The 27,246-nt window shown below is 39.5% G+C and overlaps 1 protein-coding gene across 1 annotated transcript in view; it reads right to left on the bottom strand.

Moving 5' to 3' along the window:
* The window catches only part of ATP1B3 (ATPase Na+/K+ transporting subunit beta 3), a 45,687-nt gene extending 18,658 nt beyond the window's left edge, over nt 1-27,029 (bottom strand). Inside the window, exons 1-2 of the mRNA XM_080822515.1 lie at nt 26,657-27,029; nt 373-501 (exon numbers count right to left, since the gene is read on the bottom strand). Of these exons, the coding sequence (XP_080678641.1) occupies nt 373-501; nt 26,657-26,765 (238 nt within the window). The 5' untranslated portion in view covers nt 26,766-27,029. The remainder of the gene's footprint in view (nt 1-372; nt 502-26,656) is intronic.
* Between the last annotated feature and the right edge of the window lie 217 nt (nt 27,030-27,246).

Raw genomic sequence — 27,246 nt, 5'->3', positions numbered from 1 at the left:
TATGTAAATATTAAAGGTCTTTATATCAGTATATAAGTATTAAACAAATAAAAATCAAAATTTTCATATTACTTAACCCCAAAGTTTAACTTTTACCTATGTAAAAAATTTACAGTGAAGATAAAGTATAACCAGCTTTGTTTTTTTAAAAGATTAATTTGAGAGAGAGCATGTATGCATGCTTGAGGCTATGAGCAGGGGGAGGGACAAAGGAAGGGGAGCCCATCACAGGGCTTGATCTCAAGACCCCGGGGGATCATGACCTGAGCTGAGCCAAAACCAAGAGTAGGGCCCTTAACCAACCGAGCCACCCGGGCACCCCAAAGTATAATGAAGTTTATTTAAAAGCCACAGTAACTACAATATAATTACCTGGACTAGGAATCTGGTCACGATATTTTGGAACTTCATCATTCAGAGTCTGAAGCATAGCCCACATTGTGAATGAAAAGAGGGCAGCCAGGAATCCATAAAAGACTAGGTAGAAGAGCAAGATCAAACCTGGAAAAGAAAATAAAGCTTAGGACTAATTGGAGATACACACATATGTTATGGGAGGTGTGTGGGGCAGATTAAAGAAACAAACCAACTGTTACAAGGCTAGGATTCCAAGCTTTGCCATGCACACAGCCAAAAATCTCCATATTCAGAACACTACAAAGTTGCCCAAGCAAAGGGTATTTCAGCAGGCAGCACCCACCCTTCCCAGGACCCCTTATCTCCACCAACACTTCCAACTACAGATAGCTTCCATGGTCATACTCTGGGGTTCAAGGTCAGAGCTTTAAAACTTCAGCACATAGGGGAATGTTTCCCAAAGTGAACTTGATGTCCTCCAGTGAGACAAAAGATGATTTCAGGTGGAGTAAAACCCTCATATGCACATGTTCCTTTAAGCGGCAAACAGAAAGGAATTAGTACCTCAAGCCTGTATTTCATAATATTTACATAAATTTAAGTTTTATAAAGTGACTGGACTTAAAGAACAGCCAGGAAATGTGCACAGAAGGCAAAACATGAAGATGGTATTCAATGAATAATGTTTAGGAAACACTAGTCAAGTAGAAGGCTCATGCAAAAGCAAAGAAAGGACAAGGACCAGAAACAAGTGCCCCGACCAATGGGACTACTGACTCTACGGCTAAGCACAAAGCAAGAGTTGGCATACCCAAGTTTCAACATCAAAGGCTTAGTCTTTTTTCCTTCACAATCTGGAAACACTAAAACAAATCTATCCTAAACCAGTGACTTATTTGGGGAATATCTAAAATCATTTTTCTCAAAAATCTACATTCAAAGTTGTAACATCAGAAGTGGTCACCATCAAGATTATTTATCAGAATATATTGTTAAAGTCACACATTTATATTTAAATGTTTCAAAAATTGATCAAAAGATAACAAATCCCCAGATACAGCAATAATGAAAACATTTAATTAACATCAGCTTCATCTCTCAGTCTTAATAACATACTTGTTTGCCTGACCCTACTACCAGCAGAGGGGCCTGGCACATAGGTTCCTATCTATAATCTGTGGACTCTCACCACCCCCAGGCAAGGATTAACTTCAAAGTTTTTGAGATTTCTAGTATAATTTGTTTCTAAGTATATCCATTTTCTACCCCCTGGAGAATCACTCTACAATGTTTTTGATTTTCAAAAGACCCCATGACCCCAAAACAGATTGTGCCAAAAGCTGGGTAACTTTTATTTCTTCAATTTGGGTAGGAAACTGCCCACCCCTCCTCCCAAATAAAGGGGAAATAATTAAAGCAATTTCATCTTAATTTAGACCAGCATCCACCCAACTGCCCACCCCTCCTCCCAAATAAAGGGGAAATAATTAAAGCAATTTCATCTTAATTTAGACCAGCATCCACCCATCCTCCCTTGCCCCAGTTACCAGGAAGCCAAAATAGGGAACGAGAGGACAGAAGGAAGAAAGGACAGCATGTCACCTTCAGATAGCATCACTTCCCTACCACATACAGCGATCCTGTTGCAGAAAAAGAAAAGGAAGACCAATCTCAAAGAAGTGCTCAATTTACTATAGAGGGAAATGAAACACAAGCAAAGCCCAAAGGCTATTTTAATGAGACACAGGAGAAATGATTCTTACAGATCTAGATGTTTATAGGACCTAATGATAAAATCCTCCATTCAACAGGCTAGGATCGACAAATACATAAATGTAACAAGTGTCAGCTGTGTTCCACACTCTATAAAAACTCTATAGAAATAGGCAGATTGAGGCCACAGCAGTTTGTTGACTGATGCAGTAGTTAAGTTTAAAACAAAAGTGCTGACAGTTTAATTTAGTTGTGTTTTTAAGTCATCCCAAAATAGTAATGTACTATTTTCAAAATCTGGTTTTCAGGTTCCAGGAAAAAGAACATAAATGAAATTTACAAAAAGTTACAAAGTGAATAAACATAAAACAGACAAGAACAAGCTATATCCAAATACATTTTCTAAAGAACCATTACACAACAAAAAAGTGTTAAAACTTCCTATGAAGTATGTTCCTAAAAGAGATAAACAAATTGGGATGCCTGTCAACTGAGCATCTGACTCTCGGTTTCAGCTCAGGTCATGACCTCAGGGTCAGGAGATTGAGCCCCATGACAGGCTCTGAACCCAGGGTGGAGTCCGTTTGGAATTCTTTCTTCCTCACCCTCTGCCCCTACTAAAATAAATAAAATCTTTAAAAAAAAAGATACACAAATTATAACCGTGCCCCAAATCTGATGCCATATACTAGTGGCCATCAAGTCAATTTTGAATGTAAGGAGTGTAAAAATAAGAACAGAAGTGATTTTAGCACTGATTTTCTCTACTTGAAAATGTTCCTTTTGCTAAGACCCAAACCTAGTATTTAAAATTAATCTTACTTTTTAATATCATATATGAAGGATCACTCATAAGGGTAGCAACAATTTATCAACTTTTACCTCCTTTCTCCTACTAAGAAAAAAAATACTAGAAAAACAGCAGTTGTAAATTACTGCTCTTATATACAGTTCCTTAGATTCAGTTTGCAGACAGGCTTAACACACTAATGGGGATCAAATTGGGGCCACACCCCAGGTTAGCAGTGGATGGTGCAGATGGAAGCTGTTCGGTGTGCCATGTCTGAATCAGTTCTAGTTAATGCAAGCAGGAAACAGCAAATGAAGCCAAAACAGTGCTTTTTATATTACTGATGTTCCCCAGGTTAAAATCCTTCAAGAATTTCCTTAGGTCAAGGATGCCTGGGAGGCTCAGTCGTTAAATGTTTGCCTTCAGCTCAGGTCATGATCCCAGGATCTTGGGATTGAGTCCTGCATCAGGCTCCTTGCGCAGCAGAGAGACTGCTTCTCCCTCTGCCAGCAGCTCCCCCTGCTTGTGCTCTCTCTTGCTGACAAAATCTTAAAAAAAAAAAAAAAAAATTTTTTTTTCCCTTAAGTCATTAACCAACTAAAGAAACTAACATGCACTAAACTCTGAAAAAACACGAGCATTTTAAATAGTATGAGGTCAGAAGAATTATAACCAAAGATGTTTATTCAAGATAAGTATCAAAAAGCTTAATGTTGTAATTGGTGTCTTTACTTTCTTTCTTTTCTTTTTTTTTTTTTTTTAAAGATTTTATTTATTTATTTGACAGAGAGAGAGAGAGAGAGAGAGAGAGCGAGCGCGCACAAGCAGGGGGAGTGGCATGCAGAGGGAGAGGGAGAAGCATGCTCTCTGCTGAGCAAGGAGTCTGATGTGGAGCTCAATCCTAGGACCTGGGGATCATGACCTGAGCCGAAGGCAGCTGCTTAACCAACTAAGCCACCCAGACACTCCTGGTGTTTTTATATTATCATTGTTCTAAAGTATATACAGAAGCACAATGCTACTTCTATACTTACACTCTGAGATCTAAGGGCACATTATAGAACTATCAAATAACTAAAAACTTCTAGCTTTCTCTAACACAGGCACATGAACTGACTCTGTTACTGGCTCTCTCTGTTACTGCTACTCTCTCTTCACTTCTGTTCCTTGAGAAGCCCCAACTTTAAATTCCTTTCTTCTCTCTCATTGTATTTTGGCTGAGGGAAGGGATGGTAGGACAGAACCAGCAGGAAGCCACAGAGCAGGGTGGGTATATGCATGGGCTTTGCTGGAGTCACTTAGACTCAAATCCTGGCCTGACCACTTTCCCACTGTGAGACCTTGGGAAGGTATCCAAGCCCATCTGAAAAAAAAAAAAAAAAAAAAAGGGGGGGTAAGAGTAATATCTACTTATTCACATTATAGAAAGGCAACTGAAAGTCAAGAAATTTGACAACATAAAAACAAACTTCAGGGGGTAAAAAAGACCAACAACAAAAGTAGAAACATTTTTGTAATGATACTGCAACTAGGCTTTAACAGGAAATTTAAGCTTTAAATCTTAACCTAATCAGTTGCACTTTGCTCTCAAAAAATGTTTTCACAAATGAGGTTTGTTAATGTGGAGTCTATAAAAGAACTAAGCAGCAAAAAATCTGGCCAAGGTTTATTCCATGTCATTCAGGGAAGGAGAAAAGGGTCCTGAGCAGCCACTTTGTTTCAACCCCAACTGAGTGTCCAACAATCCAGTTCTGGCACCAACCGCCCAGTGCAGCACAGAGTCCGCTAGCTCAGGGCATGGCCCGCACTCCAGACACTGCCTGAACTTCTAAACCAACTGGCTACCAATCTGGGACCACCCAATGCTCCTTCAGGTTTGAGAATTTGATAGAATAACAACTCAGAAAGGGCTATACTTAAGATTACACTTTTGTTATAAATGAGACACAGCGTGGAGTCTGGGAGGGAAGGCAGTTTTTTAGGCCCTTTCCTCATGCAATGAGGGAACATCATCCTCTCAGCATATGGACGTGTTTCCCAACCTGAAAGCTCCATTAAGTTTCAGTGTCTAAAGTTTTTACTGGAGTTTCATTACATGGGTATGATTAAATCATTGGCTATGTGATTAAACCTTGTCTCCAGCCCCCTCCTCTTCCCTCCCTAAAGGTCAGGTTAGCTCAAAGTCCCGGCCCTCTAATCATATGGCTGGTCTAAGGACCAGCCCCCAGGGAAGCTATTGAAGGGCCCACCGTATGTCACTCCATTAGGAAATTTCCAATGGTATTTAGAAACTCTGTGCCAGGCACCCGGGACAAAAGACCATACAGATTCTTTATTATATAATACCAGAAACATAATCTGGACACATGGGGAGTTACTAGGCTTCATCAAGGCCTGAATATACATTCCCACTCAACATACCTTAACACCCTATGATCTGATTCCCAGACTTCTGTGAACTTCCTAGTTACTTGATGGTACCTAGATACTAAAAGACTGTGCCCCTCCTCAGAATTCTGAAGATCAGAAACTGCATTCCATTGGTAAAAAATTAGCATTCTGTTCACAGTTTAAAAAATTTGAGAGACAGGTCTAGTTAAAAAAAAAAAACAAAAAACAAAACAGCAATCCTTTTTTTTTTTTTTTAATTTTAACAGTGGTTGTTTCTAGGTGGCAAGATCATGACTGATTTTTTTTTTAAGATTTTATTCATTCATTTGTCAGAGAGAGAGTACACACAAGCAGGCAGAGAGGCAGGCAGAGGCAGCGAGAGAAGCAGGCTCCCTGCTGAGCAAGGAGCCCGATGCGGGACTCGATCCCAGGACCCTGGGATCATGACCCGAGCCAAAGGCAGCAGCTTAACCAACTGAGCCACCCAGGCGTCCCCAAAACAGCAATCCTATGGACAAATTTAAAATCCTATATTTGTATTTTTTAATATATTTGTATTTTTAAAATTAACTTTTTATTGAAGATTCCAATTTCTCCACATTCTCATTGACACTTTTTGTCTTTTTATACAGCCATCCTAGTCAATGTGAAGTGGTATCTCAATGTGGCTTTAATTTGCATTTCCCTGATGGCTAATGATGTTGATCATCTTTTCATGAGCTTATCCGCCACCTGTATTTTCTCTGGAGAACTGTCCATTAATATCCTGGATCCATTTTTAAATTGGGTTGTCTTTTTATTTAAGTTCTAAGAGGCTTTTTAAAACATATTATAGATATAAGCTTCTATTCAGATATGTAATTGTTTATTCCAATTCTGTGGGATCTTTTCGCTTTCATGATAGGGTCTTTTAAGGCAGAAAAGTTCTTAACCTTGACTAGTCTATTTTTTTCCTTGGTTGTATTATTGTTGGTGTCTTACATAAGACACCAAAGCCTAATCCAAAGTCATGAAGACGTGCATCTGTTTTCTTCTAAGAAGTTTATAGTTTTAGCTCTAATGTTTGGGTCTTTGATCTAATTTGAGTTCATTTTGTAAAAAAAATCTTTAAATTTATTTTTAAAATATTAATTAATTACATGGTGTTTGAATTCACAACACTGAGATCACGACCTGAGCCCAATCAGATGCTTAACCGCCCCAAGTTCATTTTTTTTTTTCAAGTTCATTTTTAAAAAAAAAATTTACTTATTTTGAAAGAAGCACACGTGAGTGGGGGCAGGGGCAGGAGAGAGAGACTCTCAAGCCAACTCTATTGTGAGCATGGAGCCTGCCGTGGGGCTTGATCCCACTACCATGAGATCATGACCTGAGATGAAATCTCAAGAGTCAGAGACTTAATGGACTGAGCCACCCAGGCACCTCGAGTTCATTTTTATATAATGGTATGAGGAAGGGGTCCAACTTCATTTTTTGTAGGTAGATATCAGTTGTTCCAGTACCACCCAGTTTACTAAATCATTTGTTCCAGCACCCGTGGCCTGGCTTAAAAAAAAAAAAAAAAAAAGTTCCTCATTTAAAGGGTGAGTTTTTGGGACACCCAAGTGACTCAGTTAGTTAAGCATCTGCCTTCGGCTCAGGTCGTGATCCCAGGGTCCTGGGATCGAGCCCCGCATTGGGCTCCCTGTTCAGCAGTGTGTCTGCTCCTTTTCCCTCTCCTCCCTGCTTGTGTTCTCTCTCTCTCACACAAATAAATAAAATCTTTAATAAAAAGAAGTTTGCTTAAACTAATGAGCACCTATTTTTATAATAAAAATGTTCAGATACACATGCATTCATATTTTATACATTTATTAAAATAATTAAACAAGACTAAATAATGTGCCTAAGATTAGCCTACTAGTAAGAGTGACATTCAGACCAGTACCTCTCCATGTGGCACCTTTACCTGGCCTGCTCTCCCTGGGAGCCTCAAATTGTTACTTTCTATTGTTTAAAGACTTTAATTTTAAATAATCGCTACATTCAATGTGGGGCTCAAACTTTCAGCCCTGAGATCAAGAGCTGAATGCTCTGCCTGAGCCAGCCAGGTGCCCCAAGTTGTTACCTTTTATAATCTAAACCCCCATTGTCTGAAAAATATCATTCAGGCATCCAGGCAATAGAAATTTACAAAGGGTAAGATCTGTTCCTTCTCTCTAAGAGTTCAGTTATCTCAAGTGACAGATGCATAAACAAAGAATTACAGACATCAAGTGCCAGGGTTAAAAAAAAAAAAAGTGACAGAGAAGAATGAACTGTCTCTAGCAGGGAGAGGAAGGAAAGGGATTTCATCAGAGAAGTCTTTCCAGAAATAAGTGAGTTGGCCCACCAAGGATGGAGAAGAGGAGGGCGCTCTGAGTCAAAGCCCAGATGACTAGAGGACTACATAGCAGGATCAGCCACACGGAGTGTAACTTTGCTCCCCCACCCCAACCCCAACATACACTTGTGCCTGGTGTGAAGCAACTACTAACAGTGGCAACAACATCTACTTTGAAGTGGGAGCAGGAAGTGGATGCTTGAGCTGAAAAACTTGGCAATGCCCTGGGTAGGCTGGTGAAAACCTAAAGGAGTACAGAGTCCCCATACCTAGACCATCTCTTGGCTTGCATATGCTTACCTACATTCCAGATTCCTGTAACCAGAAAGTCTAAATACAAAGTGGAGGAGCACAGATACCCATAATCACCAAATATTTGAGAAAAAAACTAATCTGATAAAGTATCAAGCTCAACAAAGACAGTAACTTAATACCTGGAAGAAGTGGGTACAAATAGAGCAAGAAAGGAAAAAAGCATAAATATATTTAAAATACAGAGTAGAAGGTGGAAGGACAATTTCTAAAAATCAGATTTCATATTCTAATTATTAAAAAATAAAAAACTCATTAGACAAAATGAACTGGGTAAGAGTTAAATTCTAAAAAATCCACACTCCTAAGAAAATAAAGCAAAGCAAAGACCGGGAGAAAATTTTTACAGAACACGTAACCAACAAAGGACCCACTTGCCTCTAGAATATGTAAAGAACTCTTACAACAAAACAAACTTTTAAAAAATGCACGAAAGTTTTGAAAGAAAACTTCATCAAAGATTTAAGGACTGCAAAAAAATAAGCTCATGAAAAGGTGCCCAACATCGCTAAGTTATCAGGGAAGGGCAAATCAAAACCACCATTAGCTGCCACTACAGGCTCACTAAAATGCTAGAAAACCTAGGGACTGACAATACCAAGTGATGGCCCAGGAGTGGAGCAATTGTACTTTCATACACTCCTGGTGGGAATAAACAACAACAAAAAAGAGAAAAGCCCTATTTTAGAAACCAATTTGAAAATTTTTTGAAAAGTTTACAATGTACACCTACGACAGGATCCAGCTAATCCACTCCTAGATATTTAGCCAAGAAAAATAAAAGCACATATTCCCAGAGGGTAATGTATATGAATATTCATAGGTGCTTTATTTGTAATTACTAAAAAGTACAAACAATCAATATGCACATCAAAAGATGAATTAATAAGTAAATGCTGGTATATCTATACAATGGAATAATATTCAGGCTATTTCTCAAAAATAATTACACTAGGGGCGCCTGGGTGGCTCAGTGGGTTAAAGCCTCTGCCTTCTGCTCGGGTCATGATCCCGGGGTCCTGGGATCGAGCCCCGCATCGGGCTCTCTGCTCAGCAGGGAGCCTGCTTCCTCCTCTCCCTGCCTGCTTCTCTGCCTACTTGTGATCTCCATCTGTCAAACAAACAAACAAACAAATAAATAAATAAATAAAATTACACTAAATGAAAGGAGTCAGCCCCTCCTCACCTACCCCAAAAAAGTACACACTATACTCCATGTATTTAAAATTTCAGAAAATACAAACCAAAGTGTCAAAAAGCAGATCTATTTTTGCCTGCAGACTGGGGAGGTAGGGAGAGAGGATGGATTACAAAGGGGCAAGAGGAAATTTGGGGAGTAATGATTATGTTCATTATTTTGATTAGTGAGAGTTTCACAGTATTATGTATGTATATGCATATATGTGAGTGTATGTCAAAACTCAAGTTGCGCACTTCAAATATGTGCAGCTTACTGTTTGTCGATTAGTAAAGCTGTTTAAAAAACAAACACTTAGGAGAAAGGCTAACCTAATGAATTGGCCAGCTAAAGAAAAATTCAGTGAGCTAAAATCTCAAACCAAGATTTTTTAAAACATTGGGCAAAAAGAGGGAGGGAATATATGGAAATTATTGAGACATGGGGGAGAGAACCAGAATATCATCAACAAATCTAAAAGAAATTCCATCAGAAAAGGGAAGAAGGGAAAGAATGCTCAAAGAAGTAACAAATTTTGTGTCTAGATTGGAAAAGACTGAAAAATACTGGAAAACATCCAAGACCTGGACACAAGTAAAGTTTCAGAACATCTAACATAAAGAGAAAATTTCTTAATGCTTCTAAAGAGATAAAACAGGCTCTACCTAAGGCAGACAACTGTAACTGACAGATATCTCACTGGCGAAAAATGAAATCTATTTCAAATTGAGGAAAAATTATTGTAAACAAAAAGATCAACCAATTAAATAAACAAAAGGACATCTCCAGACATACAAGGACTCAGAAAATTTACTAACCTGAAATCCTAACTGAAAGAATTGGTTATGCAATTATAAAAAAAACTGAAGAGCAATAGCAAAAAAACTGCTAACAAAGTAAGTGTCCTCAAAGCAAAGAAGTAAAACACAATATATAATGGAAAACTATAAACAGTAGTTAAAAAAGGAATGAAAGAGATTTCAAAAACCCCAAGTGGAAAAAAGTTATCCCAGAATGATAAATACTACGCTTAAATTTAAAAGACCCAAAAGAATTACATTTCTATAAATATATATAAAACAGAGTGTTTGTTAATGGAGCAGAGACTTAGAAACCAAATTCACACATGGTGGTCACCTCTGAAGACGACAGAAGGGATCAGGACTGGGACTGAGGATGTGGTCAAGGAGGATTTGAGTTTTAGCTACACTGTCTTAATTCTTTTGTTTTTTAAAGAACTTATATCTGATTTTTTTTTTAAAAGTACAATCGTAGACCAAAACAAGTTAATATAATTGTATATTTCCAATTTTTAAAGTTTTCTTTAAAAAGAGTGGAAAAATATATAAAGCAATGGTAAGCAAAGAAACCAGTAAGACTTACTGGCAACATGCAAGTGTTGATTTTAATTTCTTTTCCTTATCAGTCTGAGGAATAATTTACACATAATAACTTTTATTAATTTCAACTACACAATCCCAGGGAGTCTTTGACAGCTGCATAATCTATGAAACCACCACTACACTACAGATACAGAACATTTCTATCACTTCCCAAAGTCCTTGTGCCCCTCTGCAATCCACACATCATTCATCAGGCAGCCAATGATTCCTTTTGTTGCTATATTAGTTTATACTTTATATAAAGTTAAAAATTTTAATTTGCTTAAATTTAATAACAAAACCCCAAAAATAATATGGCAAGAATAATTTCACAGTAGTCAAAAGACATTCTCAAAGTGGGTAAAAAAGAAATCCACTAAATGCTATTCATAGAAGAAAACCTAAAATTATAACATAATTGTGGAAAACAAAGTGGGTCTTGGCTAACAAAAAGAAATCTAGATGTGATGTTATTACTCTAAGCAAACTAGAAATCAAAGTCAAAAAGCATTAAGAGAACACGTTGAAAAAAAAAAAGAGAGAATACGTTTCATATTAATAAAAATACATCAAGATACTAATAGCCATGAACCTTGTGATGCTAAATGGCTTAACGTACGTAAAGCAAAAGCAAAATTACAAAATTACCACAATCACATAGAGATTTTAACATACCTCTCCCAGAAATCCATAGATGAAGTAAATAATAACAAGAAGAAGAGTATTTTTTTAAAGACTTATTTATTTGAGGGAGAGAGAGCACTCGCACATGGTGGGGGGGTTGGGGGGGGCCTGAATCCTAGGACCTGGAGATCATGACCTGACCAAACGCTTAACTGACTGAGCTACCCAGGCACCCCGAACAGTAAGTATTTTTAAAACAACTAATAGTTACCTAGTATATGTAGAGCTTCTGCAGTCACCAGGAAATATATTCTTTACAAACTTGGAACACTATCCCTAAAGATACCATGACTTAAGATACAGTAACACAAAAACAAAAGTTAAAAACTTAAAAAAAAAAAAATCAAGGCTACATTCTCTAAAACCAAAGTAAATATATTAGAAATTAAAACAAAAATTTAGAAAATAGATTTCTAAATAATTCTTGGATTAAAAAGACAATGAAACCTGAAATACTCAAAATTCAAAACAATAATGTAGTCAGGGCAGAAGCAAAGGAAAATCCTTAGATTCATTCACTAAATATAAGATTAATGAAAAGGAGCCAGGTTTTTAATTCGAGACTAAAATAAATTCAAGGAAAATGGGAGAGATTTAAGATGAAAGTAACAGAAACAAATGCAAAAATACTGAATTTGATCAATAAAACCAGTTTCAATTAGCAAACCTGAGAACAGATGAAATATATGATACTTTAAGGAAAATATACATTTCCAAATCAGAAGTTATTATTAAAAAAGTAAACAGAGCTCTACCCCTAAAACATACACCATGTCCAAATGGCTTTAGCTGGTTCTCCCAATTTTCAAGGAGTAGAATTTTTCTATAAACTATCCTTTTAGGATGCTCTGTAAGTTACCTAAATGGTTTTTATAAGGCCAGCATATATGATACCAAAACTGGACAGACAGTATCCACCCAATTTCACACATGTATTTTATTTTACAAATGTTTACATAGAGCTTCCATGTGTGAAATTTGTAAGAATGACACAGGAACAGAGATACAGATCAACAAAATCCAAGAAAAGATCCAGGATGAAGTTTTACATGTAAGAAAGTTGGCAATTCAAATCAGTGAGGAAATACTGGATTATTCAATATATTTTGGGTTGATTAGGAACAGCCTATTAAAAGATTGTTGGATTTGTGATAATGTTAATTTAAAATAAATATTTTTAAATAAAAGAAACAAAGGAGAGCAAAGGGACTAAGTGACTATGAAAAAAAAAAGAGCAAACAAAAATATGCTCAGTTGCAGTTACCAGAGATAATGCAAATGAAACCAACCAGGTATCAACATCCCATCAAACCAGCAAAAAATTTTATTTATTTATTTGACAGAGAGAGGGGGAGGGAAGCAGGCTCCCTGCTGAGCAGAGAGCCCGATGTGGGGCTCGATCCAGGACCCTGAGAACATGACCTGAGCCAAAGGCAGAGGCTTCACCCACTGAGCCACCCAGGCACCCCCAGCAAAAAATTTTAAAGGGTGGTAATATCCAATGCTCAGAAAGTCAAAGGGAAAATGGTACTTTTAGCCACTGCTGGTGGAAGTATAAATTGGCACAGTCTATTATATAAAGGAGGACAGTCTATTAATATAAAAATAAACATATAAAGTGGTAATTCCATTTCTCAGTAGCTACCCTAGATAAATAGCGGCATATACACAAGCAGCAATCTTTAAGAGAAAAATTAGAAATAATCTAAGTATTCACAAAAAATATATACATATCTCTTGGATATATAGCTCTACACTGCGATTATATAATGATTCAAAGGAATGAGATAAATACACACTGACATGGAAACACAGGACACACTTAGAACATACATTTTTCCTGTTACTCATGTAAAAGTAGAAAATTACTTATTCCTAACATATTCCATATATACCCAACTTATATATGCTTATGTGTAAGTATATACATACATATAGATGCACTGAAATAGAACTGAAAGAAAACTGATAAACAATCATTTTTATAGGAAAGACTCCACAACTGGTAGAAGGCAATCGACAGAAACATAAATGTATCCGCATACTCTCGGGGTACTTGGGTGGCTCAGCTGGTTGAGCATCTGACTCTTTATTTATTTTTTAAAAGATTTTATTTAGTTATTTGACACAGAGAGAGAGAGAGCACAGTAGGCAGAGAGGCAGGCAGAGGGAGAGGGGGAAGCATGCTCCCTGCTGAGCAGAGAGCCCGATTCGGGGCTCGATCCCAAGACCCTGAGACCATGACCTGTGCCGAAGGCAGAGGCTTATTCCACTGAGCCACCCAGGCGCCCTGAGCATCTGACTCTTGATTTTCGCTCAGGTCATGATTGAGCCCCAGAGACCAGCTCTGTGCCCAACGTGGAGTCTGCTTGACCCTATTCCTCTGCTCCTCCCCAACTAACGCACTCTCTCTCAAATAAATAAATAAGATCTTTTAAAAAAAAATGTATTCTTTTCCTCTAATATTCAATTGGCAATGTTTATATACACACAGAAAGATCGAATGTCAATGAACATCCACAAACACACCTAGATTCTACAGTTAACATTCTACTGTATCTCCTATCTATTCACCATTTACTTTTTATTTTTTTTAAAGATTTTATTTATTTATTTGACAGACAGAGAGTTCAGAAGTAGGCAGAGAGGTAGGCATAGGGAGAGGGGGGAGCATGCTCCCTGATGAGCAGAGAGCCCGACGCGGGGCTTGATCCCAGGACCCTGAGATCTTGATCTGAGCTGAAGACACAGGCTTAACCCACTAAGCCACTCAGGCACCCCACCATTTATTTTTCAAATGCATTTCAAATTCCAGATGTCAGTATGTATACTTCAGCCCCAAACACTTCATCATGCATATTAACTAAAATTGGAGAAACATCACATTTAATGAAATACACAAATCTCTAATGTGCTATTAGATGGGTTTTGACAATCACACCCCCAAAAAATGAATAATCCAATTAAAAAATGGGCAGAAGACATGAATAGACATTTTTGCCTTGACATACAGATGGCCAATAGACACATGAAACGATGTGCAACATCACTTATCAGGAAAATGCAAATCAAAACAACAATGAAACATCATCACCCCACATCTGTCAGAATGACTAAAATCAACAACATAAAAAACAAGAGGTGTTGGTGAGGATGTGGAGAAGGGAAAACCTCTTATACTGTTGGGGGGAATGCAAACTGGTGCAGCTACTCTGGAAAACAGTATGGAGGTTCTCAAAAATAAATAAATAAATAAATAAATAAATAGAACTACCAGGGTACCTGGCTGGTTCAATCTATACACAGATCATTCCTGATCTCAGGGTTGTGAGCTCAAGCTTCACGTTGCTGGGCAGAGAGATTACTTAAAAATAACATCTTACAAAATACCATGCATTTTTTTCAAAGAAATGGAACAAATAATCCTAAAATTTATATGGAACCAGAAAAGACCTTGAATAGCCAGAGGAATATTGAAAAAGAAAGCCAAAGTTGGTGGCATCACAATTCCAGACTTCAAGCTCTATTACAAAGCTGTCATCATCAAGACAGTATGGTATTGGCACAAAAACAGACACATAGATCAATGGAACAGAATAGAGCCCAGAAATAGACCCTCAACTCTACGGTCAACTAATCTTCGACAAAGCAGGAAAGAATGTCCAATGGAGAAAAGCCAGCCTCTTCAAGAAATGGTGTTGGGAAAATTGGACAGCCACATGTAGAAAAATGAAACTAGACCATTTCCTTACACCACACACGAAAATAGACTTAAAATGGATGAAGGACTTCAATGTGAGAAAGGAATCCATCAAAATCCTTGAGGAGAACATAGGCAGCAACCTCTTTGACCTCAGCCGCAGCAACTTCTTCCTAGGAACATCGCCAAAGGCAAGGGAAGCAAGGGCAAAAATGAACCACTGGGACTTCATCAAGATCAAAAGCTTTTGCACAGCAAAGGAAACAGTTAAAAAAACCAAAAGACAACTGACAGAATGGGAGAAGATATTTGCAAATGACGTATTAGATAAACGGCTAGTATCCAAAATCTATAAAGAGTTTATCAAAATCAACACCCAAAGAACAAATGATCCAATCAAGAAATGGGCAGAGGACATGAACAGACATTTCTGCAAAAAGACATCCAGATGGCCAAGAGACACATGAAAAAGTGCTCAACATTACTCGGCATCAGGGAAATTCAAATCAAAACCACACTGAGATACCACCTCACACCAGTCAGAATGGCTACAATTAGCAAGTCAGGAAATGACAGATGCTGGCGAGGATTCGGGGAAAGGGGAGCCCTCCTACACTGTTGGTGGGAATGCAAGCTGGTGCAACCACTCTGGAAAACAGCATGGAAGTTCCTCAAAAAGTTGAAAATAGAGCTACCCTACGACCCAGCAATTGCACTACTGGGTATTTACCCTAAAGATACAAACGTAGTGGTCCAAAGGGCCACGTGCACCTCAATGTTTATAGCAGCAATGTCCACAATAGCCAAACTATGGAAAGAACCTAGATGTCCATCAACAGATGAATGGATAAAGAAGATGTGGTATATATATACAATGGAATACTATGCAGCCATCAAAAGAAATGAAATCTTGCTATTTGCAACAACGTGGATGGAACTAGAGGGTATTATGCTGAGCGAAATAAGTCAATCAGAGAAAGACAACTATCATATGATCTTCCTGATACGAGGAAGTGAAGATGCAACGTGGGGGGTCTGGGGGGGTAGGAAAAGAATAAATGAAACAAGATGGTATTGGGAGGGAGACAAACCAAAAGAGATTGTTAATCTCACAAAACAAACTGAGGGTTGCTGGGGGGAGGAGGGTAGGGAGAGGGTGGTGGGGTAATGGACACTGGGGAGGGTATGTGCTATGGTGAGTGCTGTGAAGTGTGTAAACCTGGTGATTCACAGACCTGTACCCCTGGGGCTAATAACACATTATATGTTTATTAAAAAATTTTTAAAAAATTATAAAAAAAATAAAATCTTAAAAAAAAATAGAACTACCCTATAATCCAGCAATCACACTACTAGGTATTTACTTGAAGAATACAAAAATACTAATTCGAAGGGATACATGAACTCTTATGTTTATCCACAATAGCCAAATCATGGAAACAGTCCAAGCGTCCATCAATTGCTGAGTGGATAAAGATGATGTGGTATGTACAGCATACACACACACACACAGACACACACACACTGGCATGTTACTCAGCCATAAAAAAAGAATGAAATCTTGCTATTTGCAACCACATGAGTAGAGGAAGAGAGTATTATGTTAAGCGAAATAAGTCAAAGACAACATACCATATGATCTTACTCATATGTGGAATTTAAGAAACAAAACAAAGAAAAAAACAAAACAAAGGAGCAAAGGAAATAAAGAGAAAGACATACTAAACTACAAGGAACAAACCGATGGTTACCTGCAGAGAGGTGGGTGGGGGGATGAGTAAAACAGGTGATGGGGATTAAGGAGGGCACTTGTGATGAGCACTGGTGTTGTACGGAAGTGCTGAATCACTGTACTGTACACCTGAAATATTACACAGTATGTTAACTAAAATTTTAAAACTTTTTTAAAAAGGGGCTTTGATAAATGTATCCTATATGATCTAAGCCCCCAGCAAGAGACATAATATTACATGATGCTACCAAGTTCTCTGGTGCCCCCTTCCCAATCCCCATGACCACTGCCTTAAAGGAAACAACATTCTGGGCCTTTTTCCATCACTGATTAAGTGTTGCTTGCTTTAAAATTCATATAAATGAAGTCATATTGTATGTATTCTCTTAGGTAAAGCTTCTTTCCTGCTCAGCCTAATTGTGAAATTCATCCCTGTTCTGTGTATCCATAGTTTGTTCCTTTTTACTGTTGAGTAGTATTCTGCTGTTTGGACACACAAGTTTGTTTACCTATTCTCCTGCTGATGGACACCTGGGCTTGTTTCCAGTTGAAGCTACTATGAAACATTCTTGTACAAGTATTTTCCTGAATATATGTTTTCATTTCTCTAGGGTAAACACCTAGGAGTAGAACTGCTGGGTCATGGAGTAGGTATACATTTACTTTTATAAAAAACCGCCAGACCTTTATCCCAAGTGGATAAACATTTAAAAAATCATTACTGTTAACAGTATTGCCCAGGAAAGAAGCTGAAGAGGACAGTGGACTTACTGAATATTCACATCTGTACTATAAAAATTCAAACAACAGTGTTACTTTCATTATTTGAAAAGAACAAGCCAAGAGTCGACATCTCATCTAAGACCAGTTCAGATTTCTTGAGTCAGCCTACACTGACACCAACTTCTAAAGAGGTCAGCAAACCACAGTAGCTGCCTGTTGTTGTACATAAAGTCTTGAAACCTAGCTAGGTCCATTGGTTTACAAATGGTCTATTGCCATTTTCAAGCCACAATAGCTGAGTTGAGTAGCTGCAACAGACACCAAATGGCTGCAAAAGCCTTAAGTATTTGGTCCCTTAAAGAAAAAGCTTGCTGCTTGCTCCTCTAATAAAGCATTTATATACTTTTTTTTTCATTTCAAAGTTACATTTAGAAACTATCTTCTGCAACTTTTCTCCTACAGAAGAAACTAAAACCAAGAGATTTTAAATGAGTTATCTAAGCTTAGTTGATGTGTGGAACTAGAAATTGGGTCTATATTCTGAGTCCTTGTCTGGTCATCTCAGGATACTGGTATACTTCTACGATTCATGAAGTAAAAACATATACATATATGCCCACAGGCTCACTTTTACTATGGTGCCCTATCTGGAAACTTTAAAATGAATTAGTTTAGTGGGGCAGAATCATGGTAAACTAAGAGGAATTATACCTTTACATACAAATTAAGACTTTCTGTGTGTAGCTATACTAACTAATGTATAATACTCTCACCTTTAGCCCAAGAAATAGGTGAATCACAAGTAAATAACAATTTGTGCATCCAAAATCAGAACAAAAAAAAGTGCTCTTACTATGTGTTAGATGTTACGGGGATATGCAAATGTAAATTCTGATTTGTGAGAACACCTAGTTAGTAGGAGCAATGCATATAAACAGCCATAATCCAGGATACAAAGTTTTAGGTGTTATACGAGACAAATGTGGTATTATTTTCACCTAGGCATATCAGAAAAATGCTTGTGATAGCTGACACTCAAAGCTAGGTCTCAAAAGTAGGGAAGAATTTATGATGCAGAGAGGAAGGGTACAGGGGAGGGAATGAACACAGAATTCTAGATGCACCCTATGACATGTGGTATACTGGAATAAGGTGGGCAATGACAGGTTAGAAGGTTGGAAACTTAGTTCTAAGCCAATATGTAATAAGCCTGGAATGCCAGGATGTTTGGAAATTATTTAAACCTTCTGAAAGCAGTGGGGATCCAAACACAATTTTGGGGAACGGGAAGTAGCACAATCAAAGCTGTAGCTTTAAAAATAACCTGATAGCAATGAAGTTACACTGGTTTAGGTCACAATGATTCCAACTGACTCCTTGGATCTTCCTGGGGGATACCTCAGGAGTTAAGAGCTCACCTTCCCCAAAGTCAACAACACAACAACTTTTTTTTTAATAGAAGATAAAAATTGGAAAGCCAACTGTCTATCTGAAATTGGAACTATGAAAAAGTCACAAAAGCTCTTCATCTGGTGCTTTAAGTTTTTAATCATAGAATTTATGAGAAAAGGCACTACCAGATCCTGACACAGTGGGGCCAGGGTTGAGAGGGAGTGTTAAGAACAAGAACCATGCAATTTCAAACAGGTGGTTAGTATTATGAAGCTATGAAAAGTGAACACCCTGATTTCCCTCTGAATGTGGGTTTTCATAAGATATGGTAGGGGGAGGAAAGGAGTAGGGCAGAGGAAATTAATTCCTGATTAATCTTAGAAGTGACAATGAGGGTGTAGATCCCAGATTTAAGAGATGTTACAGATGTAGAACTGGCATGATCTGGCCAGGTTTAGAGCCCAAATGAAGGAAAACATAGTGATTCCTGTTTTCAAAAACTGTAAATATAGGAGCAACTCACAAGAACTTCAGTAGAGGAAGGGGAAAAAAGCTCTGTTTGCCAGATGATATATAAGGTAGTATAGTAACAGAGCTAAGTCAAGATATCTAAGCCTCTCCTTCTCAGGTTTCTTAGATATGCAGGAAGCAACTAAATCAGAGACATGTTAACCAAGTAAAATGTGGGAGTGATCTTTGCAATTGTTTTATGAGATTGCCAGGGAAGAAGATGAGAAAACAAGGAAAGACAGCAGCTGGGAAATACACATTTAGGAAATGAGACAAGGAAAAACAGACAGGAAGGAATCAGAAATGATTAGAGAGGTACTGGGTGGGGAGTGGTGGTGTTAAGGGTACATAAAGGGCCACTAATTACAGGTCAGAACCTGCCAAAGAAAAGTACTTTATGCCTTGGACGTGGCTCAGTCCCAAAGTCATACCTTACTAAGGCATTAACATAATACTAAGCAGAAGTCACAAATAAGAGGCAGTCTATAAACAACTCAGTTACAAAGTTTAAACAGATATGTGACAGGCTGCTAAGTTAAAAAATTTTTTTCAGAAATAATTAGTAAAGCACCTTGCAGGGCAGAGAACACGGTTACATAAATGCCCATTAAATCTGAGAGAACTTAAAAACAAACAAAAAAAAACCAACAAAAAACAACCTTCATGCAGGTCTCATAATAGCAGTATAAGAAGCTGAATAGAGCAATAAAGCAGAAAGCAGACCTGGATAATAACCATATTCCTGCTATCCTAATCAGATGCACCACTCAGGAATGCCACAAACTCAGCTGAATCTCCGAAGACAAAGTTAAGTGGAAGCTTCATCTCAACACTGAACTTCTATGAAAACTCACTGTGGTATTAAAAAAGGGGGGTAGGATGCCCAAACACTGGGGAACTATATACTATATCAATACCACCAAAGACATTTTTTTTTAAAGTTGCAAAAATGGGGTGCCTGGGTGGTTCATTCAGTTAAGTGTCTACCTTCAGCCCAGGTCATGATACCAGGGTCCTGAGATCGAGTTCCACACTGGGCTCCTTGCTTAGCAGGGAGCCTGCTTCTCTCTCTCTCTCTCCCTCTGCCTGCCGCTCCCCCCTGCTTGTGCTGTCAAATAAACAAAATATTAAAAAAAAGAAAAAAAAAGACTGCAAAAAGACTAATTACATGGAAATATTTCATAATAGTGCTCATTCATTCAACCTATTCTTATTACCTTCCTACTAAGTGCTGAGCAACACGCTCAGTGTTAGGGAATCAAAATTGAGTGAATAAGAAACTTATATTCTAGTAAATGGGCAAAAACACTACTACAAAAAAATCATAAATGCTGTAACAGAAAAAAAACTATTATGGGATACACAGGAGCACTTGACACAGTCTTAAAGCAAAGAGGGGCTCAAAAACGTTTACCAGAGATCAGGCTACCAAAGCCTGAGTACCCAGGCCAAGGAGAAGGAAAGAGAACACTCAAAAGCTAGGAAAGAGGACCAGAAGGGCCAGAGAATGGTAGAAAGAGATGACAAGAGAGAAACAAGTCAGTGAGATTATGAAGTGAGATTATGAAGTAATAGAGATTTACATGAAGAGGTATGTGAAGCACTTCATAGTCCTATTAAACATTTAATTGAAGCCCTCTGTCAGACAGTTGGTTGTATTAACATAAAAAAGCCATACCAACTACAGATGTAGATTTGGGAATCTCAACATAGAGATAATAATTCTAGCAGGGTACGTGGACAGTACCCACAGATGTGATGGAGAGGGCACCAAGGTTACTCCCAACACATCATCAACCTCTGAGGTGGCAAAGGAATAAAAACCATTCCCCTTAAATGTTAAGTGGTAAAACTAGGTATCTAACTCTGTATTTTAAAATTTTATTTATACATTAAAAAAATCTATTTACAAAAATGAAATAAACTATTAAAGTGTCAATAGTGGTTATTTAAGTAGTTAAAGATTACCGGTGACTTATTTTTCAGGGTTGGTTTTTCTCCCATCCATCAGTGTTAAATGACTGGTCTTTAATCAAACATGACAAATACATGGAAATATTGCTACTAAAGACAGGAGGGTTTTTAAACTTCTTTTACTACAACTAATTTAATTCTATAAATATGAATTGGAAAGTCAATTTAAAAAAATCTAATTAATTTGGGGGCAGAGGAAGGTTGCTATTTAACAACAGTAAAACACAAACTACCATAACTACAACATTTAGAATATAACACACAAACTTACCCCGTCCCCTCCCTTCTACTACCAGTCCAGGAAGTGCTGTCTCCTGCTGGGTGATGGCTCAGTATGCCTCTGTTGCTGCCGCTGCCACACCCACCACTGACCTTCATTTTTAGCCTGCACACAGGGTAAGGCAAGTCCTGTTACTTTCCCAACAGCGCACATTTTTGTAAAGTTTCTTTTTAATATGTCACACTCCACAGGACAAAAAACAACATCTTACAAAACTATGTGATACTGGGAAAATAAACACACTTGCCTTCTCCCCTACAGTCAAACACCCAAGATGGGATGGAGTGTGATCTCCAAGGCAGAGCATTTACTGAGGCATGACCCAGAATGGGAGCAGGTGACTGAGAAAATGGCACTTCATGGATCTATAAAAGAAAAGGCACACGAACAAAATGTAGGTGTTAATTGCTTTGGTCCAGAATCCTGTCTATGCTTAGAGATCAGCAACTCAAGTTTTAAGTTAGTATGAACATAAAGCATCTACTGACAGATAGCCTTAAGATAATGAACTCTGAAGAAGCCCACAACAGACAGCATTAAATGACATTAAGCTGTAGCAGTTAAAAAAAAAACAAAAAACAAAACAGGGGGGCCTGGATGGCTCAGTGGTTAAGCTTCTGCCTTCAGCTCAGGTCATGATCTCAGGGTCCTGGGATTGAGCCCCACATACGGCTCTGGGCTCAACAGGGAGTCTGCTTCCCCCTCTCTCTGCCTACTTGTGATCTGTCAAATAAATGAATAAAATCTTAAAAACAAAAACAAACAAACAAAAAAACCAAAAATGGTCTGGCCTTGGAGGTAGTCTAAAGGCCAAGGATCTACTCCTGAGTCAACTTTGACAAAATCAAACCTATGAGTTCAATTTTCTCACCTATGAAATGAGGGCACAGGGCTAGATTAGTGGCTTTCAAGTTTTTGACTGTGAGCCACAATAAGAAACACATTTTACATCAGGGTTATCTGTATATAACAAAATACAGAAAAGCTTCACGGAATATGTTTCCTTAGAATAAACTTATTAGGTAGAATAAAATGGTATTTTTACTATTCTATTTCATTATTCTTAAAAATGTTAACTGCAACACATGGTCCATTACAGTATAAATAACAGTAGAGGATCTCTAAGCTATCTTTCACTCTAATTATATATAATGCATTTAGGTCTAATTATATATAATGCATTTAGGTTTAATATTTGCAGCACAAATCACAAGATGCTAAATTTCTTTATCCTGTGTTTTCATACATGACAATTACTTACTCCTGATGTATCCTTACTGTGTAGCCTAAGAAACCAAATCTAGGTACACTTTGATCACCTACATGGTGTGCTTTATTTTAGAAGGTTGTTGTAAAGATCAAATGAGGTGATATGTATGTAATGATTTTGAAACTGCCCAACATTCAAGAAGCTACTCAAAATCTTTTATACAGGAATGCCCAGCCAGCTCAGTAAGTACAGTATGCATGTAACTCATGATCCCAGGGTTGTGGGTTTGAGTGTCCAGCTGGGTATAGAGATTTAAAAAAAAAAAATAAATAAAATCTTAAAAATTCAAATATTTTACATAGCCATTGCAAATAAGGCAATGTGGTGTAAGCTGCAATATTTTCATTTATCCCAAGTGTAAATGCCAAAACTACTTCTTAAATGTGTGGTTTTAGGGGCCTCTGGGTTACTGTCAGTTAAATGTCCAACTGTTGATTTTGGCTCTGGTCATGATCTCAGGGTGGTGGGATCGAGCCCTGTATCAGGCTCTGCACTGGGCATGAAGCTTAAGATTTTCTCGCTCCCTCTGCCCTCTCTCCCATAAAAAATATATGCTTTTAATATATCCTTATAAAGTATCCTTATAAAGTATCCTTATAAAAATATATCCTTATATCCTTTATAAAATCCTTAGGGTAGAGAAGGCTTTTTTCTACACACCAGCAGATACAGCAATTTTACCAAGGTCAAAAAAAAAAAGGTAATCCCCCCACCCCCACATTTAAATTTAAAAGCAACTTGAAAAAAACTGCAAATCAGTTTCTAAAAACAAACAAAATAAAATACACATTTCCAAAATGTAAAGGTTACACATACTATATATGACCTTGAAATTCCACTAGTAGAAACATATCTCAAGAAATAAATTTGTAGGGGCACCTGGGTGGCTCAGTGGGTTAAAGCCTCTGCCTTTGGCTCAGGTCATGATCCCAGGGTCCTGGGATCGAGCCCCGCATCGGGCTCTCTGCTCAGCGGGGAGCCTGCTTCCTCTTCTCTCTCTCTGCCTGCCTCTCAGCCTACTTGTGATCTCTATCTGTCAAATAAATAAATAAAATCTTAAAAAAAAAAAAAGAAAGAAATTTGTAATAGTGTATCCTCAAGGCTGAAGAGACTGGGAGGAGAGACCAGTATATACAACAAATTACTGGTAAACAAACAAAATCAGGAGATACTCATCTTTCCCTGGATATCTCCCACAAATACATAAACTACATATATTAATAAACACGCTTGTTTTCAAAAATCACGTAGTACGTGGAACCATACAATAAAACATTAGCCATTAAAATGATGATATAGATCTTTATTAAAATGGTAAGATGCGGGGCACCTGGGTGGCTCAGTGGGTTAAAGCCTCTGCCTTCAACTCAGGTCATGATCCCAGGGTCCTGGGATCCAGCCCCGCATCGGGCTCTCTGCTCAGCAGGGAGCCTGCTTCTCCCTCTCTCGCTGCCTGCCTCTCTGCCCACTTGTAATCTCTGTCCAAAAAAAAAAAAAAAAAAAAAAGGTAAGATGCCCACAATATACTCAAAACAATAAGGGGTGCCTGGGTGGCTCAGTCAGTTGGGCCACCATCTCTTGGTTTTGGCTCCGGTCAAAATCCCAAGGGTCTTGGGTCAAGCCCCAGGTACAGGCTCCTTCCTTAATGGGCGGGGGGAGGTGTGTCTGCTTGAAAGATTCCCTCCCTCTGCCCCTCCCCCCAGCTCTCTCTCTAAAATAAGTTAAAAACAAAACAAAACTATAAAGCAACACTTATTGAATGATTTCTTTTCTTTAAAAAAAACTAACATAACACCCTTTGAAGTTTGCCCAGATGTATACCAAAATATGAATAGCGGACATCTTTGTAGTGATGACATCAGGCAGCTAGCCTGTACAGTGCCTTTCTGAAAATTAGAGCAAGATACCCCCTTTTCCAAGCAGACTCCCCACACATAAGGACACACAGCCTTGGAGAACGGAGTCTGGACTTCAGCCTCTTCACACCACACCCACATATATCATTGGAGAGATGCCCTTATGTTGGGATAAGATTGCAGATAATTTATGACATTTTGCACTGGTTTACTACTATTCCAGTAAACTCTAAATGTACTATTTGTTGTTAAGAGTTAACATTTATTTTCAATTTTGAAAAAAGGTCTTGCTTTAATCCTTCTAAAATAAATCCCAACTTTACTTGTAGTACTGTGGCCGCCCTTATATAATGACTCACTACACTTCAACCATTTGTGCACATTATTTACATAAGTGCATATACCCAATAAACTCTCAGCCTCAACATCATATAAATACAAAGGTTAGACAAGAAGCACTCTGCAGTAAGAAATGTCATTCTAACAAAAAATGAAGGTACTTATTACTGGAAATGAGAAGGCACTGAGGAAGATAGTCTACAAACATTAATGGCTCTCCACCACTCAAAAATTCCTTTAGCAAAAAGGTAGCACATTCTAGAAGCAATAGTAACTTCACCATTTTCCCCCCCTTTTAACTCCGGATGCAAGATTTACTTCCTCTTCACATTAGTGGGTTCCCAAAAGACAGCTATCTAAATAAAAATCATGAAGTGTTAGTTAGGCAAGGCATCTGTAAAATAATAAAACCGTTGGACTAGGATTAAAGGACAACTGGGTTCTTTTCTTGGCTCTGTGGAATATGTAATTTTACACAAAGCAAAATCACAACCTCTTTAGATCTCATTTTTCTCATCTCTAAACTGGGAATTGGGCTAAAAAACCTCCAAGGCCCCTTTCAGCTTGTGATAGGACTTTAAGCCGACTTTCCACTCCGGAGGAGCCGACTTCAGTCAGTAGCAATGGTTTATTTTCTGAGTCATAGCTAATTTACTCTCTTCATGCTTCTCTTAAAGATGTGCCCGAATAGTTCCCCCACTCTAGAAATTTATTCTCACCCAGAAAAAAAGAGGTCAAGACCCACTAAAACGTCTTTCAGAAGGGAGGGGAAAAAATAAAAAAGAAGAAAAAAGCACCAGTCCTTATTCAGACATTAATACAGTTTTTCGGAAGAAAAAAAGTACTGAAACAGTACTACATTGGTGGATGGTTTAAATATTTTTTTTAAAACAAAGAACTCATACACAGAAAAACATACACAACCATCACACGCTTTGAAGGCACAAAAAACTGTGCCACCTGGGATTTACGTTCCCCAAAAGAAGCCTATTTGCTAGAAAGAAAACGTCTGTAATTAAAAAGGAATCAGGCAGGAATCAACCTTTTTACGGTCTTTTTACGGTCTTTTCACTGTCCAAACTCGAGCATTTTCGTGTACCAAGTACTTGGGTAATTAACTCACCGCGGCACATTCGTGCCACCCACCCACTTAACACTCACTCGCACTCTTCCGACCGGGGTGGCAGCGTGGACGAGTCACAAGATAGCGGCGAGAGTGGAAATTTCCTCTCCCCGGGCGTGGGGCAGGGTCTGGCTTCCCCGAACCGCTGGGCGCCACCAGCAGCCTCTGTCAGGGCCTCTCCCGGACGGCGCGCTCGGTACAAAGGGAGGCCCGGGCGCTCGGCCCCCGCACGCTCGGGGCTCGGCTCCGGGCAAGGGACCCCGGCCTCCAGCGCCGCTCGGGGCGGGAGGCCGGAGCAGCACGTGCGCTCGGCGCCCGGCAGGGGCTGCCTGCGGGCCCTGCCGCCTCGGGAACCAGCGGCGTCCCGCCCGCCACGCTAGAAATGAATGGAGCCGCGCGGCCCCTCCTCCGCCGCCGCCCTTACTAGAGTCTGGCAGCCCCGGCCGAAAACCGCTGTGGGCGGCGGACTCTGCGGCCGCTCTAAAGGCCCAGCGCGGGGAGCCATCTCCCGCCTTTCCTTTCCCACCCGACCCCGCCCGGCGTTCCCCGGACCGCGGCCGGCCCCGGCGCCCAACCGCCGCCCGCTCACCCCAGCTCTTGGCGGTGCGCCCCAGAAACTCTCCGGTGGTCGGGTTGTAGATGAAGAGCTTCCACTCGGCTAGGCTCTGGTTGAAGGACTTCTTCTCTTTCTTCGTCATGGTGTGTGTGCAGACGGCGAGGGGAGCGGCGGCCGCGGGGATGGAGGCGGCGAGGAGCGCGGAGGCGCGTCCCGGCTCAAGCGGCACAGCCCGGCGGCGGCGGACAGCGGGACGGCCGAAGACACCACCTCGCTGCGGAGCGCACTCGAGCCTACTGCGCCGCGCGAGCCCGGCGGCCGCTCGGGCCGCGGGAGCCTGACGTCTCCGCCCGCCGCAACCAATCCGCGAGCCGCTCGGCCCGCGCCGCCGCCGCCGCCGCCACTGCCTCCCGCCCGCCGCCCGGCGCCGCTCGTTTCGGCAAGGACGCCCCGCCCCGGACCGCGGCCCCGCCCCCCGCTTCCCTCCCCTCCCCTCCCCCCCCCTCCAGCCGAGCGCCTCCCCGCCCCGCCGCGGGACTCTCGGGCCTTCCTTGCCCCTGGTCAGAGGAGGCAGAAACCACACAGGGCAACTTTAAAAGTCAGGAGGGCTTCATAAGCAAATT

The sequence above is a fragment of the Martes martes genome (assembly GCF_963455335.1).
Source record: "Martes martes genome assembly, chromosome: 1".
NCBI lineage: Eukaryota > Metazoa > Chordata > Mammalia > Carnivora > Mustelidae > Martes > Martes martes.
Note: the sequence above shows the minus strand (reverse complement) of the source record. Positions and strands in the feature narration are given on the sequence as shown.